Here is an 18,694-nt window from a genome sequence, read left to right on the forward strand (position 1 = left end):
GCTTACCGTGACCTCTTCCTCCTGGATTCAAGCAATTCTCGTGTCTGGGATTACAGGCGCGAGCCACCACACCTGGCTAAGTTTTTGTTTTTAGTAGAGAGAGGGTTTCACCATGTTGGCCAGGCTGATCTCAAACTTGTGACCTCAAGTGATCACTGGCCTTGGTGCTGGGATTACAGGCGGAGCCACCGCGCCCGGGCATATGTCTCTATTAATGTTAGAGAATAAAAAGCAACATAAATTTATGTGGGGCTGGGCATGGTGGCTCATGCCTGTAATGCCAGCACTTTGGGAGGCCACAGTGGGTTGATTGCTTGAGTCCAGGAGCTTGAGACCAGCCTGGCTAACGTGGCGAAACCCCATCTCTACTAAAAATCCAAAAAATTAGCTGGGTATGGTGGCTCACTCCTGTAGTCCCAGCTACTCAGGAGGCTGAGGTGGGAGGATCACCTGAGCCCAGGAGACAAAGTTGCAGTGAGCCGAGATCATGCCACTACACTCCAAAAAAAAAAGAAAGAAATAATAGCCCACCAATGGGGCCAGGCACGGTGGCTCACGCCTGTAATCCCAGCACTTTGGGAGGCCGAGGCTGGTGGATCACGAGGTCAGGAGATCGAGACCATCCTGGTTAACATGGTGAAACCCTGTCTCTACTAAAAATACAAAAAATTGGCCGGGCGTGGTGGCAGGCGCCTGTAGTCCCAGCTACTTGGGAGGCTGAGGCAGGAGAATGGCGTGAATGCAGGAGGTGGAGCTTGCAGTGAGCCGAGATCATGCCACTGCACTCCAGTCTGGGCAACAGAGTGAGACTCCAGTCTGAAAAAAAAAAAAAATAAATAGGAATTAATAGCCCACAATATTGCTTTTGTGTTGTTTAATTTGTTTTCTAAAAAATATTAAGTTCTCAAGTATTATAAATCATTTGCATTGTATCGTTCCCTTGGAGGGCTTTTGTTTTATTTATTATTTATTATTTTTATTATTTTTTGAGACAGAGTCTCCCTGTGTCACAGGCTGCAGTACAGTGGTGTGATCTCGGCTCACTACAACTTCTGCTTCCGGGTTCAAGTGATTCTCCTGCCTCAGTCTCCCAAGTAGCAGGGATTACAGGCTGGCGCCACCACATCCGGATAATTTTTGTATTTTTAATAGAAACAGGGTTTCGCCATGTTGGCCAGGCTGGTCTCGAACTACTGACTTCAAGTGATCCACCTGCCTCGCCTTCCCAAAGGGCTGGGATTACAGACGTGGGCCACGGCGCCCGGCCGGAAAGCTTTTAAAGTAGTTTCTTTATGTAGCTGTACTCTCAGCACTATTCTTTTTTTTTTTTGAGATGGAGTCTCACTCTGTCACCCAGGCTGCAGTGCAGTGGCACAATCTCGGCTCACTACAACCTCTGGCTCACTACAACCTCCGCCTCTCGGGTTCAAGCATTTCTCTTGCCTCAGCCTCCGGAGTAGGTGGGACTATAGGCGTGCGCCACCACGCCCCGACTAATTTTTGTATTTTTAGTAGAGACGGGGTTTCACTATGTTGGCCTGGCCTCTCAGCACTATTTTTAGGAGGTACCTTTTATTACCCGTTTTCTTCAAAGGAGATGAATAAATATTGTAACAACAGTTTGAATTTTATTAATTCTATGACCTTTTCATTAAAACAACCACGTGACCATAAAGCATATCCATATTTGAACTTCTAAACATTTACAAGGCAACTTTTTAAATTAGATCTTCAAAATTTCATGGCTCTTTCAGTAAGCTATCACTGAGCTTTGTAGAGTAATATAAATTGCTGCTTGCACAGTATCCCCTGTAACATCTAGTGGAATTTAATCATATTCCCCTACAAGGCAAATAACTCTAGTTCTATAGCTTTTTGTTGTATGTACTGCTAAATCATAACAGCTCCTTAAGTGCCTGGTGGACTGAAAATATTCGCACATTTATTTGTAGAATCCTGAGTTTATTGTAGCATATTTGTCATACTATAGTGTTCTGAAATTATCTGTAGGTGGATTATAACTGAAGTTAAAACGTTTATTGTCAATGGGTACTGTGGTTTATGCCTGTAATTCCAGCACTTTGGGAGGCTGAGGCGGGATGATTTCTTAAGCTCAGGAGTTCAAGACCAGCCTGAGCAACATAGCGAGATCTTGTCTTTACAAAACATTTTTTAAAAAATTAGCAAGGCTAATTACAGGTGGTGCACACCTGTAATCCCAGCTACTCAGGAAGCTGAGGTGGGACAATCTCTTGAGTCCAGGAGTTCAAGACAGGAGTGAGCTATAATTGTCACCACTGCATTCCAGCCTGGGCGACAGATCAAGACTCTGTCTCAAAAAAAAAAAAATTCTTATAATATATGATAGTACATGCAGGCTATTTAATAAGCAACTTGAAGGCATTGTATTTGTCTTACAGATACTCTCAATAAGTATGTTGAAAGATTGGATAAAATTTTCACAATTTAGTTGATTATTCCACGTACATACTTTTATGCAGTAACACTTTTGCACTAAAATAGTACAGTCTGCTAACATGTTAACTGCAAATAATAATAATAATAATTATTTTTTTTTTTTAGAGTAGGAGTCTCACTTTGTTACCCAGGCTGGAGTGCATTGGTGCAATCACAGCTCACTGCAGCCTCAGCCTCCTGGGGTCAAGTAATTCTCCTATCTCAGCCCCTCCAAGTAGCTGGGACCACAGGTGTGCATCACCATGCCCAGCTAGCTTTTTAATTTTTTGTGGAGACAGGGTCAGGCTGGTCTTGAACTCCTGGGTTCAAGTGATCTTCCTGACTTGGCCTCCCAAAGTGCTAGGATTACAGGCATGAGCCACCATGCCCAGCAGCAAATAATATTTATAGTCCAGGTGTTATACTAAATTCTAGCCTCATTGTCTAGCTTTTGTGATGACTTAGTACAGTGGCACATTTTATAGATGAGGAGAGGGCATATTGGATGATCAGGAACTCCAAAGTAATCTCCAACTTCTAAAGCTGTTTCCGAACATTCAATATTGTTTGAAACCTTGCACCTTTTATTTCCTTGAGTTCTCTGAGAAGAATGGCTTCATAACTCCAGTGTTCTGCTCTCTGTAGGCCTTCAGGAAAGTTGAATGAGTAAGTTGGTTGTGCTTGTGATTTATCCTCTGGGAACTTCTCTGCTATTATTTATCATGAAATTTGGGTGATCCTTGCTCAGTTTAACTGCGTGTGCTGGAGAATATGTTAAGAATATATTGCCAGGCACAGTGACTCACGCCTGTAATCCCAGCATTTTGGGAGGCTGAGGCCGGTGGATCATTTGAGGTCAGGAGTTCAAGACCAGCCTGGCCAACATGGTGAAACCCTGTGTCTACTAAAAATACAAAAATTAGCCGGGTGTGGTGGCAGGTGCCTGTAATCCCAGCTACTTGGGAGGCTGAGTCAGGACAATCTCTTGAACCCGGGAGGCGGAGGGAGGTTGCAGTGAGCCAAGATCTGCAGTGAGCCGAGATATCACCACTGCACTACAGCCTGGGCAATAAAGCAACACTCCATCTCAAAAAAAAATAGAAAGAACATGTTAAGTGGTAAGATGCCAGGTGCTTTCCATTAGACGGTCCAATCCTCCAATGACTTTGGCTCGTATTAGTCCTATGTAGCAAATGAGAAAACTGGCTCAGGAGCATAAGTTATTTGAACACAGCTAGTAAAAAGCGGAGGTAGAAGCCTGACTGGGAAAGAAATTCCTAATGCATGGATTACTGACAGGTTATTACTGAATTGTTTTGCATATCCCCTTTTTTTTTTTTTTGAGACAGAATCTTGTTCTGTCTCCCAGGCTGGAATACAATGGTGGGATCTCAGCTCACTGCAACCTCTGCCTCCTAGGTTCAAGCGATTCTCCTGCCTCAGCCTCCTGAGTACCTGAGATTACAGGCGCCCGCCACCACACCCGGCTAATTTTTGTATTTTTAGTAGAGACAGGGTTTCACCATGTTGGCCAGGCTGGTCTCAAACTCCTGATCTCAGGTGATCTGCCTGCCTCGGCCTCCCAAAGTGCTGGGATTACAAGTGTGAGCCACCATGCGCGGCCGCATATCACTTTCTTATAGGATGCTCCAAAGGTAGTCTGGTTACCAAGAAAGAGTCATGGTGATCAAGTTTGTTTGTTTTTTTTTAAAATACTTGTCATGCATGGACATCATTCTTTCCAGCAGATTATTTGAGTGATATGTACAATAATGTGGTATGCATGGGAGATAAAGCTGTGAGCAAGACACACTTAATCCATGTCCTCAAGGACCTTTGGTCTAGCCATCTAGTTCCGTAGTTGGGAGAATTTTTCTGTAAAGGACCGGACAGTGAATATTTTAGGCTTTGCAGGCCCTATGGTCTTGGTTGCAAATACTGAATTCTGCCATTGTGATGCAAAAGTAGCCACAGACATTATTTAAATAAATGAGTGTGGCTATGTTCCAATAAAACTTCATTTACAAAAATAGGCGGTGGACTTGATTTGGCCTGCAGGTTGTAGTTTGCTGACTCTTGGTCTAGTTTATTTGTTTCTTGGCCTCTGTCTCTCTTTCTTGCTCATATTCACAGCAGCAATTTTCATAAAGAGTTTCATTGATTTATTTGTTACAGTTATATAGGTAAGATTGTGGAAGAACCGGATCTTGTACAACTGATAAAAGCTAACTCTTGTATTTTCTTTTACTTTTTTATCCAGGACATTTTATTTCCTTACATTGAAGAAAATGTTAAAGAGTATCTGCAGACACATTGGGAAGAAGAGGAGTGCCAGCAGGATGTCAGTCTTTTGAGGAAACAGGTTGGGACATTTCTGTCTTAAATTCCCAAGCTATCTTAGAAATGAGGGTATCTGGAGATTTAGAACATGCTCTGAGCATTTTGTAAAATAAGTGCCCTGGTTTGATAGGGGATGGAAGTTGCAGTGACTTAGTGAGTTGCCTGCTTAGGAATTCACAGTACATAATTAAAGGCTGGATCATGTCAGTTTGTTGTTTCTGGAGTTGCTTTTTGGTTGTTTTTTTTTTTTTTTTTTTTTTGAGATGGAGTCTCGCTTGGTTGCTCAGGCTGGAGTGTGGTGGTGCGATCTTAGCTCACTGCAACCTCTGCTTACTGGGTTCAAGCGATTCTCCTGCCTCAGCCTCCCGAGTAACTGGGACTACAGGCACCTGCCACCATGCCCAGCTAATTTTTTGTATTTTTAGTGGAGATTGGGTTTCACCGCATTGGACAGGCTTGTCTAGAACTCCTAATTTCAAGTGATCCACCCTCCTCGGCCTCCCAAAGTGCTGGGATTACAGGCATGAGCTTACCACCCCCAGCCCACCGAGAAAGGGCTTAAGTTTGCAAATATATGATATTTTTAGGCAATTTAAATAGCTCTAGAAAAAGGCAACTCTAGGCTGGGCACGGTGGCTCACACCTGTAATCTCAGCACTTTGGGAGGCCGAGGTGGGTGGATCACTCAAGGTCAGGAGTTTGAGACCAGCCTGGCCAAAATGGTGAAACGCTGCTTCTACTAAAAATACAAAAAATTAGCCGGATGTGGTAGCGGGAACCTGTAGTGACAACTCCTTGGGAGGCTGAGGCAGGAGAATTGCTTGAACGTGGGAGGCGAAGGTTGTAGTGAGCCGAGATGGCGCCACTGCACTCTAGCCTGGGCTACAGAGCAAGACTCCGTCTCAAAAAAAAAAAAAAAAAAAAAAAAAAGTCTGTTCTGGGTAGAATGCAAAAGGTTTTGATCAGTCTCTACATTTTTTTATTAACGTCTCTATATTAGTCTGTTCTCACATTGCTGTAAAGAAATACCTGAGAGTGGGTAATTTTTAAGAAAAGAGGTTTAATTGGCTCACAGGTCTATAGGCTATAGAGGAAACAGCGGCATCTGCTTCTGGGGAGACCTCAGGAAGCTTCTAATCATGACGGAAGGCAAAGCGGGAGCAGGCGTCTCACATGGTGAAAGTCAGGAGCAAGAGAGTGGGGAGGGGACGTGCTACACACTTTAAAACAACCAGAACTCATTATTGCGAGGACAGCATCAAGGGTGATGGTGCTAAATAAACCATTCATGAGAAGTCTATCCCCGCGATCCAGTCACCTCCCTCTAGGCCTCACCTCCAGCATTGAGGATTACATTTCAGTGTGCCATTTGGGTGGGGACACACATCCAAGCTATGTCATTCTCCATATGACAGTACTTCATCATTTTGCACTCCCTCCTTCCCTACTGCAAGCCCCTGCTGCCCCCTCTGCAGTGCTCCTGGGTCCTCACACCCACAATCCCCTTCCAGACTCCTCACCCCAGCTCACTCTGGCCCTGCCCTCATACCTCCTTTGGTCTCCTGTGCTTTGTTCTGCCCTCTTCTCCCCACCAGTCATCAGTCTGTCTTTTCCTTCCGCATTGTGTGCTATGGAACTCCTGCTCTGTTGTTTTTCTTGTTAAAATTGCTTCAATGGCAAAGATCTTACATGGTCTGCAGAGCTAACTCACTGGCAGTTATTTTCTAGTTAGTTCTATATTGGATACTGTGGAATGCTCTCTGTAGATGTTTTACTGTTAGGAACTAGGATTCAAAATGTAGTTATGTCCTTTGGGCATGGAATATTTGGGATTTTAATTTTCTGGATAACTCAGGGTTAATCTGAAATACAGTGAGTCCTTACTTAATGTTGTTTTTAGGTTCTTGGAAACTGACTTTAAGTGAAATGACACTTAAATTTCAATTTTCAATTTTAAACCAACTATAACAAAACCAATTTTTTTCCACATAAATGTTATAACAAAATGATGTTGAAGGAAATGACATTATTTGAGAAGGTCATGTCACTTGAAGTCGCAGTTTCCAAGAACCTTTCAATGATGTTAAATGAGGACTTACTTTACTTTCCTTCCTTACCTTTTTTTGTTGTCAAAACCTTGTTGAAACATACATACATAGTCTCCCATTATTGTATATAAATATGTACACATGTATCTTTAGAAATTGGACTGCTTTGTCACAAGGTCATTGTTCTAAGTGGCTACTAGGATTTTTGCAAGATGTGGGAGATTATAGGAGACTGAGTGTGAACCAACCTCATTACTTCACTAGCTTCTTTTCGCTGAATTCCAGGCATAAACTAATTTATGAGATTTTCTTTGTTTCTTTCTCAATTAGTTATAGTGCAGAGAAAATGATCAGATTGAGTTAAAGTCCTGGTTTGTTGATCCCAGTAGTGAATCAACAAATCAAGTCTTAATTCTATCATTATGTGCTCTCTCTTCTCATATACAACATGCCTCTCAGTTTAAATTTCAGCTTTTAGCAAAAGGAAAGGTAATATAAATTTATTAATCCAGGTTCTTTTAGGAATCATTTTATCAGCTCCAAAGTGTATATGATGTTTCAATTTGCAGCCATACTAGGGCTAATGATGGAGAAAGTTGTTCTGCTGGGTTTTTGGGTCTAGTTTTAAATGACTCTTTTTTGAATAAGCAAAAAACAAACATCATGTTGTTTCTGACTTAAAGGCTGAAGAGGACGCCCACCTGGATGGGGCTGTTCCTATCCCTGCAGCGTCTGGGAATGGAGTGGATGATCTGCAACAGATGATCCAGGCCGTGGTAGATAATGTGTGCTGGCAGATGTCCCTGGATCGAAAGACCACTGCACTCAAACAGCTGCAGGGCCACATGTGGAGGGCGGCATTCACAGCTGGGCGCATGAAAGCAGAGTATGTGCTTGAGTCAGCCTAAACATTTCACCAGTCCCAAATCCAAATATGTTTTTTCACCAGTCCTCTCTTTCCAGCGTAAGTCACAAGATTGGTAAAACAGATAAAAATCCACATTCTTTTTAGTCTAACAAGTGAGCTTTGTTTCATTTTTTCAAAACTGGGCTAAAATATTTCAGCTGACTAGATTAGCCAGACCTGCCTGTCCGGTCTTGTGGGTTGATTGAAGGACTTGTCAAAGTCTCCGTTTAAAATAGCTTCCTAGAAAATGGTGACTTCTTGAACTAAGTCATATTTGATTCTTAGCACATGAGTGACAGTTCCGTTGGGCTGCTTCCCTGGACTGTTAATTACCTGCTTTTTGCTCTATGAGACATAGGAAATTTTGTGCCCCATCATGTTGAGGTTACTCAGAGGATGTCCGCACTACCACGTTCTTCTTTGCTCTTTTGAGCAACTTCCACAGATTCTTTGAGTCTTGGTTATGGAGTTCCTAATAGCACTCCTGCCTGAGGAGACTTTTGAGTATTATACTACTGAGAAATTCTTGATTGTTTCAGACAGGGTCCTACTCTGTCAGCTGGAGTGCAGTGGCATGATCATGGCTCACTGCAGCCTTGACCTCCCCCAGTTCAGGTGATCCTCCCACCTCAGCCTACCGAGTAGCTGGGACTAGGCATGTGCCACCATGCCCAGCTAGTTTTTGTATTTTTAGTACAGATAGGGTTTTATCATGTTGCCCAGGCTAGTCTCAAACTTCTGGGCTTGAGCAATCTGCCTGCCTTGGCCTCCCAAAATGCTGGGGTTACAGGCGTAAGCCACAATACCTGGCCTATTTTTTTTTTTAGAGCTGGGGTCTTGCTCTGTGATCCACACTGGAGTGCAGTGGTGCCATCATAGCTCACTGTAGCCTTCAAGTGATCCTCCCGCCTCAGCCTCCTGATTAGCTGGAACCACAGGCACGCACCACCACACCTGGCTATTCAAAAAACATTTTTGTAGAGGTGTGGTCTTGCTATGCTGTCCATACCATATTGCTGATAAATTCTTTTCGTTTGTTTCTGTTTTTGCTTTGAGACTGAGTCTTGCTCTTGGCCCAGGCTGGAGTACAGTGGCACAATCTCAGCTCACTGCAACTTCCACCTCCTGGGTTCAAGCGATTCTCCTGCCTCAGCCTCTGGAGTAGCTGGGATTACAGGTGCCTGCCACCATGCTAATTTTTGTATTTTTAGTAGAGATGGGGTTTCACCATATTGGCCAGTCTGGTCTTGAACTCCTGACCTCAAGTGGTCCGCCCCACCTCAGCCTCCCAAACTGCTAGGATTACAGGTATGCGCCACCCCTCCCGGCCTATTTTTGTTTTTGGAGATAGTCTTGCTCTGTTGTCCAGGATGGAGTGCATTGACACAATCTCAGCTCACTGCAATCTCCACCTCCTGGGTTCAAGCAATTCTTGTACCTCAGCCTCCCAAATAGCGGGAACTACAGGTACGTGCCACCACACCTGGCTAATTTTTTGTATTTTAGTAGAGACAGGGTTTTACCATGTTGTCCAGGCTGGTCTTAAGCTCCTGAGCTCAGGGCAGTCCACCTACCTTGGCCTTCCAAAGTGCTAGGATTACAGGCGTGAACCACCGTGCCAGGCCTGCTGAGAAATTCTTTTTTTTTTTTTTTTTTTTTTGAGACGGAGTCTCGCTCTGTTGCCCAGGCTGGAGTGCAGTGGCATGATCTCCGCTCGCTGCAAGCTCCGCCTCCTGGGTTCATGCCATTCTCCTGCCTCAGCCTCCCAAGTAGCTGGGACTACAGGTGTGTGCCACCACGCCAGCTAATTTTTTGTATTTTTAGTAGAGACGGTGTTTCACCATGTTAGCCAGGATGGTCTCAATCTCCTGAGCTCGTGATCCACCCCGCTCGGCCTCCCAAAGTGCTGGGATTACAGGTGTGAGCCACTGCACCCAGCCGTGAAATTCTTAATAAGACTTTGCCTCTAAGGATTTTAGGCCACTGCCTGCTGTAAACCCTAAGATCCAAGATTGTTTCCAGCTGCATATATTTCTTTTGTGTTTCTGTCAAATGAGATGTTGTTTCTTTATTTATGTACTTTATGAGGAGCTTCTACCTTTTAAAGGATAGACTGGAATTTCAGGATATGCCAGTGATCTGGGAATATCAGCCAGGTTCACTTTGTAAAGCACTCAAAAAAGTGGAGACAGGAGACTGTGCACCCGGTAGTTAGCCCATACTTCTCTTGGTCTTGGTTACTTAATTATACAACTAACTGCTAAAGACAGGAAAAATCCTGTCTCCATGAGTGGAAACTAGTACTCAGAATAACATACTTATATGTGTACTGGTTTTGAATACGTTGATCTCTTTCATTCAATTAGTGCAACATATTAAGCATGTTAATACATATAAAGCGGAAGACTCCACTGACATTTTCCAGGTGATCTTTTAGAGATGACTGGTTCTACAATCCAAGTTCTTTGTGCTTCTCTTTTCACCTTTCTCCTGTGATGTTAATTTCCTCCATGAATATGGAAAACACTGTAGAATTGGTAAAAGAGACTGAGTGTCAGAAGTCAGAAAAAGACATCTTTTGCTGACTGGTTATTGTGAGTTGGTACAAGTCTCAACTGATTTGTTATGTAATTTTTTCCCCATATAATAAAACGTTGTTTTCTTAGTTCTCAAGAAATGCAGGCCAGGTGCAGTGGCTCACGCCTGTAATCCCAGCACTTTGGGAGGCTGAAGTGGGTGGATCACTTGAGTCCAGGAGTTTGAGACCAGTCTGGGTGACATGGCGAAGTACCATCTCTACAAAAAATAAAAAATAAAAAAAATAGCTGGGTGTGGTAGCATGTGCTTGTAGTCCCAACTGCCTGGGAGGCTGAGGTGAGAGGATCACTCAAGCCCAGGAGGTGGAGGTTGCAGTGAGCTGAGATCATGCCACTGCACTCCAGCCTAGGCAACAGAGCAAGACCCTGTCTCAAAAAAAAGTAATTCCATTTTCTAGCTAATCATAAATTTATAGCTTTGAGCCTTCAAACTTTGTTTTGATTATTTTGGGTGCAGATCTTTCTAAAAGCATTTCCATGCTTTCTTAAAGCACAGTGGACATAATTTAACCTTTTCTTGTCATGAAGAACATCAAAGATTATATTATATTATTGCTGTTGTTTGCTTTTTTGAGTTCTTTGGGAATTTAAAAAACACTTTCCCATTTCATCCTTTTATCCGTGGTCCCTTTTTACTGTCACTAGTGGCTGTCTGTTCAAAACTGTCCTCCTTTCCACGTAGATTGTTGCTTCTAATCTGCTGTGAGCCTGGAACTCGGGCAGTATGTTTATTAGAACTGCAGGAGTTTATAGTCTCAGGGAGCTGCTTCTCAGGTTACCATTTGGGCACAAAGAGAGAAACATGGCATCTGTTTTGACAGGTTTTCATCTGGCTAGATGAGGTGTTTATGTATTTTAACTTAGTGGTCTTCCCTCTAGGTTCTTTGCAGATGTAGTTCCAGCAGTCAGGAAGTGGAGAGAGGCTGGAATGAAGGTGTACATCTATTCCTCAGGGAGTGTGGAGGCACAGAAACTGTTATTCGGGCATTCTACGGAGGGAGATATTCTTGAGGTAGGTTACCTAGTTTACTTTGTTTTTTTGACGCTATCAAAGCATAAAATAATGAATGTTAATGGAAAACTAATTGGAACTAATAGAATGCTTTTTTTTTGGTTGTTTAAAATTAGGTAAGAAGAAAATAATCACTTTTAATTATATTGTATTTACAGTTTCTTCTATATAAGGTTGTTATATAAAGTGTATTCTGTGTCTTGAAAAATAAAATCAGTTAGGATGCCAAATAGGATTGTGCACAGTCCTGAGAAATATATAAAGACTTTTTGAATACAGCAGAGAACGAGGTGCACTCGTTTGTTTCTGGCTCTTTGAAGAAATATAGATTTTATTTAAGAAGAAACAGCATTATTATAGGAATTTTATTTAAGAAGAAACAGCATTATTATAGGGGAACCAGGCACATTTTTAAATATAATAAGTTAAGGTCGTCACCTGTTGCATTTCGTGTACATGAGAAAATTCTTGCTAGTCCCTCTGTGTCATCATCCCTGCGCCCCCTGGAGGTTGGGGTGATCAATGAAAGAAGTGACTACATTTAGGGTTTTAAAAAGAAGTGCTGATTAGCTGAATATAGACCAAACTTACAATAGGTAACTTGGAATATAGACTTAACTTAAAATAGGTTACTTACAATAGGTAACTTGACCAGATACTTTTTAAAAATCAGTATTTACCGGCCGGGTGCGGTGGCTCACGCCTGTAATCCCAGCACTTTCAGAGGCCAAGGTGGGCGGATCATGAGGTCAGGAGATCGAGACCATCCTGGCTAACATGGTGAAACCCCGTCTCTACTAAAAATACAAAAAAAAAAAAAAATTAGCCAAGCATGGTGGCGGACGCCTGTAGTCCCAGCTGCTCGGGAGGCTGAGGCAGGAGAATGGCTTGAACCCAGGAGGCGGAGTTTACAGTGAGCCGAGATCGCGCCACTGTACTCTAGCCTGGGTGATAGAGTGAGACTCCATCTCAAAAAAAAAAAAATTTACTTATTTTAACTTACAATAGGTAACTTGAATATAGACTGAACTTACAATTTTAACTTATAATAGGTAACTTGAATATAGACCGAACTTATAATAGGTTACTTACAATAGGTAAGTTGGCCAGACAAATTTTTAAAATAAATATTTATTGAGCCCCTACCATATACAAAGAACACGTTGGCTTTGGAGGTTGTCATATTCTAATTTTAGTATTTTCCTACTTTCTGTCTTATTTTTAAATCAAATATTAATAATGAAACCCTTTAATCATTGGTGACTGTTCTCTTAATACAGATACAACTTCTTTTCTGCTTTCTCTGACAATCATGACAGGACAAAAGTACCTACGGAGTTCACTAATAAGAATTTTACTTTCTAGTTACCAAGTGAGGCAAACTGCGAGAAAAAGAAAATAAGCAAAATCAATCTTAACTTAAAAAAAAAAAACCTTAAAATTACTTTTTTTTTTTTTAGCTTCCCATTGGCCAAACCCAGTTTGAGTGCTTACTATGCTTGTTTTTAGTTTGTGAAAAGTTCTGAAAACATTCAAAAGATCACATCTTAGTAACTGACCCTAAATATGGACTTATTTTAATTACTGTTGGTCAAATTAGCAAGTTACAGATTTGACTCCAATTGTTTCCAAGAGGGCAGAGACATAGACGAGCCCTTGGGTAGAATTTCAAAATGTTTTAACTAGAAAATGAGAATTTCTTGTAAGTAAAATAATAGTTATTCATGAGGCAGGTTAGAGAAATTTTTTCATTGTAAGATTAAAGAACAGTGTTCAGAATCTTTTATCAGGAGTAAAATTCAATCCAGTAAGTAGTTTGAGTGCAAATCATCTTTAAGGGTAGGATGTAGGGCATGTTTATTTTAAACTATTTCAGATGTAAAATGAATGGTAGTGAAAACCAGGTAGATTGTAAAATGATCTTATGTATGTTGAGCTGGTGGTTTTCTTCTTCCAAATGTCTGTTACTATAAAATCTTTATTTTTACTTTGTATAGCCTCCATAAAGTTCCCTATTAAGTAGATTTTCAGTAAATACTGAACGAATGAAGTAACTGTGATTGTCATGTATTTCAGAGAAAGGCATACAAAAACACTGCAAGTGTGTTTGTATTGCCAGTCTTTCCCCTTCTCTTTGTTCAGCTTGTTGATGGTCACTTTGATACCAAGATTGGACACAAAGTAGAGAGTGAAAGTTACCGAAAGATTGCAGACAGCATTGGGTGCTCAACCAACAACATTTTGTTTCTGACAGATGTTACTCGAGGTGAGTAATAGACTTCTTATATTATATACTCCAGGATATGAACTGAGCCTGGCACTACAAATACATTGCCTCTTTAAAGAAAGTTTATATGGGGATCCTTGAAAAATAAAACAGTTTTACAGTTTTATATAAAGAAACAGTGTCTGGTTCAAGTTCATGTTTGAATTAAAAAAAAAGAAAAAACAGCAGTGAAGGCAGGCATGGTGGCTCATGCCTGTAATCCCAGCACTTTTGTGGGCTCAGGCAGGAGGATTGCTTGAACCCAGGAGTTCGACACTAGCCTGGGCAACAATGTAAGACCTCTGTCTCTACAAAAAAATTCAGAAAGTTAGTTGGGTGTGATGGCTCACTCCTGTGGTCCCAGCTGCATGGGAGGCTGAGGCAGGGGCATCAGTTGAGCCCAGGAGGTCGAGGCTGCAGTGAGCCATGTTTGCGCCACTGCACGCCAGCCTGGGTGACAGAGCACGACTGTCTCAAAAAAGAATGAACCAACTCTGGGGGTTGCACGTGGGGAAGTGGCATTGAAAAGACTAACTCTTCTCATTTAACTCCTTGTCCATGATTTCCCACCCATCGCTATGTACACACACATACACACTGTGACACAAGAAATTAACAAGAAGACTTAGAGGAATTGTCATGGGAAGGAGCATGCAAGTGGGGGTGTGAGTATAAGGGGTGGTTAGTTGAGCCAGCCAGTTCTGGAATTAAATGCACAGTTCAATTTGTGATCCCCAGACCTTTGCTCTATCTCCATATTAAGAGTTATAACCCCTGTCCTTAGACCACTTACAGTTTCTTCATATTCTTGTGTTTAGCCACTTAGTCTTTGTATTTGGGATCACATAGTACATCTATAATTTCAGATCTTTCTGTTCTCACTTAAGCCATTTCCTCAGTTGCAGTTGTAGAAATTATTCCTAATTTTAGAGAATAGAAATAATCCCTAAATTGGCTTCAAAGTGAAATTAGCTCCCTTTGATTCTCTGTAAGGCGGTTTTATTCCTGCCCTTCATCTTCTACTGGCCCCATACACACTTAGGTGGTGGGGCCAGAACTTGGGTCATCGGCAGCTGGGATGAGGCAGGGAGCTGTCTGCCTGCTTGCTCTTTTCTCTCTCTCTGGTCCTGTTTTGGTACCACATGCCCAGACTTCCACTGCTGAGGCAGAATGAAAAACTAAGTTAATATCCTAAATAATGGCTGGGCGCGGTAGCTCACACCTGTCATCCTAGCACTTTGGGAGGCCAAGGTGAGTGGATCATTTGAGGTCAGGAATTCAAGACCAGGCTGGCCAACATGGTGAAACCTTGTGTTTACTAAAATACAAAAATTAGCCAGGCAGTAGTGGTACATGCCTGTAATCCTGGCTACTCGGTTGGGTGCTGAGGCAGGAGAATTGCTTGAGCCTGGGAGGCAGAGATTGGGATGAGCCGAGATCGTGCCATTGCACTCCAGCCTGCGCGACAGAGACCCTGTCTGAAAAAATACAATAAAATAAAAAATAAAATCCCAAATAATACCCAAGTATGAAAAAGTGTCTCAGTATTACAACAGTAGAACAAATAGATGCTTAGGGATAAAATGTGCCCTGTGGTGAATTAGATAAGAAGCCTGAATATGGAACGGCCACTTGTGTCAAGTCCCATGTGGATTGTGATGGCTGAACTTGGTCATATTCCCGGGTTGCCAGTCATGATGAAAACTTTGCTCAGGGCAGTCAGGCTAGGAAGTAGGGGTGAGTGGCAGGTAGCTGCCTTTCTCCAGTGGCATCTCAGAGGTGGTCTGAAGAAGACATTCCTACACAGAGAGGGGAGTCTTGAGTACTGTTTGCTCTGGGAAGGTGACAGGCCCTTTCACAGGCAGAACAGAAAGCAGGCACTTGAGGAGGTGGGTGGGTGGAAGAAAGAGCTCAGCCCCAGTGTGTCTCCTGGGAACTTCTTAACTCTTAGCATGACTGCCCTTCAGTTAATCTATTCAGGTGCTGTGACTCTTTTCCAAAGGCTGAGAAACTATTGGCGATTACTCTTACACCAAATCTAAATTCCATGGGATTTATATATATATATATTCCAGATTTCTCACCGGTTTTGTTCTATCTGTCCTAGTAAGCGTCATCTCTCTTATCACAGACCTGTATCCCGTTTCCCACTCTTAACTTGCTCCATTCTAGGCTGGGACTATGACATGTTTAGGGTCTGGAGGTAAGAGCAGATATCTTGGGCTGATTAGACCATAGGATTCCATTTGTCCCGTTGTCTTTGTGTTTTTATTTTTTTGATACAGGGTCTCACTCTGTCACCCAGGCTGGAGTACAGTAGTGCAATCTCGGCTCGCTGCAGCCTTGACCTCCTGGGCTCAAGCAATCCTCCCACCTCAGCACTCTTGAGTAGCTGGGACTACAGGCACACGCCACCACGCCCAGCTAATTTTTGTATTGTTTTGTAGAGATAGAGTTTCGCCATGTTGCCCAGGCTGGTCTCGAACTCTTGGACTCAAGTCTGGTGTTCAAGTGAACTCTTGGGTCCACCGTGCCCAGCCCCATATCATTTTAATTGGTGTTACCAACAGCCTGTCCTTTGGGAAACAGCTCAGTTCTCGGTGCGGGCTGATGGGAGGAAGTGGAGGAAAGGTGTAGGACAGAACATGGCTCCATCCTTCTGCATTCATAAGTACTTAATAAAGCTCAGAAGTGTAGGATACACTGCCATTCTCTTCTGTCAAGTACAGTTACGTATTTTTTTAAATTTTATCATGGAAAAATTAAAACATACATAAAAGAGATAATAATATAGTCAACCCCAGGGTGCCCATTTTTTAGCTTCAACAGTTATCAAATCAGGGCCAAATTCATTTCTTCCATCCCCACATTCCCCTGCTGACTTTGATGCAAATCTCAGACATCATTTTTTGGTGTTTCTGACACACACACATCCTTTGATTTTTCACAGAGGCCAGTGCTGCTGAGGAAGCAGATGTGCACGTAGCTGTGGTGGTGAGACCAGGCAACGCAGGATTAACAGATGATGAGAAGACTTACTACAGCCTCATCACATCCTTCAGCGAACTATACCTGCCTTCCTCAACCTAGAGAAGGGTTGCTAAGGCAGACCGTACTGTTCCCCAGAGTTGTCCCTGTAGTGTCTAGGTTTATTCTAATGGTAAAAGTAACTTACTTAAAAAACATATGTACACATATGTATGCAAGTATGTATATATGTGTATGCTCAGATTAACTTCCACAGGTACGTAAGTGAAAGAAGTCTCAGTTCAGTGAACACAAAACTTATTTAAAGATGCTTTATATGTAGAAATTGTTTCAAATCATACTCTAACCCTTAGTGAGGGCAAAGTGTAGTTGATAGAAGAAATTGCTAAATACCTATCTAATGTGCTGTGTTTATCAAGTCGTGTACTAAAATGGAAAGCTAGTTTTGAGAAATTATTCAGAAGCTTTGTTATTTTAAAAATGAAATATTTCAAAGACTTATTTCTAATAATAATTCATTGCCCTTATTGTGATTTAGAAGATTATAACAGCTGTATTTCATATTTGCCTCCTTATATATATCAAAGACCAAGGTATTTCCTTCTGCTTCAAAAGAGCAAAATTGGGAAAGAAAACTCACTTGAGTCTTGATCAAACAAGTGTCTTTTACTTAAGAAGAAACTTGGTAATCATTGTGGCACCCACAGCAAGCAGTTGCCTTACCAGTGAAAAAGGTGCACTGATGTAACATCTAAAACAGAGATGTGGTTCTTAATGTTTAACAGAACAGTTCTAATCCTGCCAGGTGTTATCATTATAGATTTTATAGTTGCCTTTCTAACTACTTAGCACAGTTTGAGAATATGTTAATTGCTATTTACTATTTAAAAAGTTTTACTGAAATCAGTCCATAAGATTAAGATGAGCCCTAATATGTGAGATTTTCCTCTGGAATGGAGGTGAGAAATGTAAATTTTATAACGGCAGTATTTATCCTGGTTTAATTCTAATAGGATGTCATGTTAATTTCATGTTGTGATTAATAAAAGCATTTTTTCTTCACTCGGTTTTATATAGGTTCCTGAACTCTATCCACATGCCGCCATAGCAAAAGAGAAATTGAAAAACAAGAATATTTAGCTCTTATCTTAATCGTGTATGATGTGTGTGTTTTAATGGAGTGCCAATGGCAATTCATGGTTATTATTTGAGTTATGTATACATATAAGGTTACTATTCCATTTGGGTAGTAAGCATTCAGGATATGAGTAGAGTTCCTTATATTTTTGAGAATCTTAACTTTGAGGTCTATAAGGTAATGCTTGAAGGAGGGAGTTACTATCCTAACTAATCAAGAAAAACTCATGAATCCTGGAGGAGCAAATTTAGAAATGCTTTGAATAAGGAAAAAGAAGTCTTAGAACTATGAGAGGACAGGGGATATAAAAGATTTTATGTTGATAATTTTGATCTAGTAGCCAATTAAGAAATCAAGAGACTATGAAAATATATGAATAAAAAATAAAGGAAATGAATTTAGGTACATCTTAGAAATGGGAATAATTTGTAAATGATGATAAAACCACAAATGATAATAAAAGGATGAACTTAATACCTTTTTTGGAAAGTTCATAGGCAGATGGCAGAAAAGGGTATATCTTAATGATATTTAAGGAGTAGTTGGAAAATGAAGAAATGAGAAGATTAGGCACTAGGATCTAGATTAGAAAGGAATTGAATAAAAAGGAAGGCACACAGCATCTAGCCAGCAAAGGATTGAGGTGGAGAGGCATTTTACCGCCCATGTACACTGAGTAAGGAGGACAGAAAATAAATAGATTTCAGGAATTAAGAGAAAGTTGAAGTATCAGATTTATTTTGCAAAGTAAGGGAAAAACTAGTTGAATGGAATCGTTTTTAGATCCTAGGAAAACCATTCACAAATGATAGAGAAAGTTCTTCACAAATGATGAGAAAGGTCTTCACAAATTCACAAATGATGGAGAAAGATAAAGTAGATTGGCAAGAGAGGAAAAATACCTATCACTTCCAAAAAGAGGACAAAGGCACTAAATTTCC

General features: G+C 41.4%; 1 protein-coding gene across 2 annotated transcripts in view; it reads left to right on the forward strand.

Annotated features, from left to right (window-relative positions):
* ENOPH1 (enolase-phosphatase 1) overlaps positions 1-17,677 on the forward strand; it is a 30,368-nt gene extending 12,691 nt beyond the window's left edge. For both annotated transcript variants that reach the window (XM_002814925.6, XM_009240152.4), the window contains exons 2-6: positions 4,718-4,819; positions 7,529-7,731; positions 11,229-11,361; positions 13,504-13,627; positions 16,578-17,677. In XM_002814925.6, the coding sequence (XP_002814971.1) occupies positions 4,718-4,819; positions 7,529-7,731; positions 11,229-11,361; positions 13,504-13,627; positions 16,578-16,717 (702 nt within the window). In that variant the 3' untranslated portion in view covers positions 16,718-17,677. The remainder of the gene's footprint in view (positions 1-4,717; positions 4,820-7,528; positions 7,732-11,228; positions 11,362-13,503; positions 13,628-16,577) is intronic.
* Positions 17,678-18,694: the final 1,017 nt, after the last annotated feature.

The sequence above is a fragment of the Pongo abelii genome, chromosome 3 (genome assembly GCF_028885655.2).
Source record: "Pongo abelii isolate AG06213 chromosome 3, NHGRI_mPonAbe1-v2.0_pri, whole genome shotgun sequence".
NCBI classification, from domain to species: Eukaryota; Metazoa; Chordata; class Mammalia; order Primates; family Hominidae; genus Pongo; species Pongo abelii.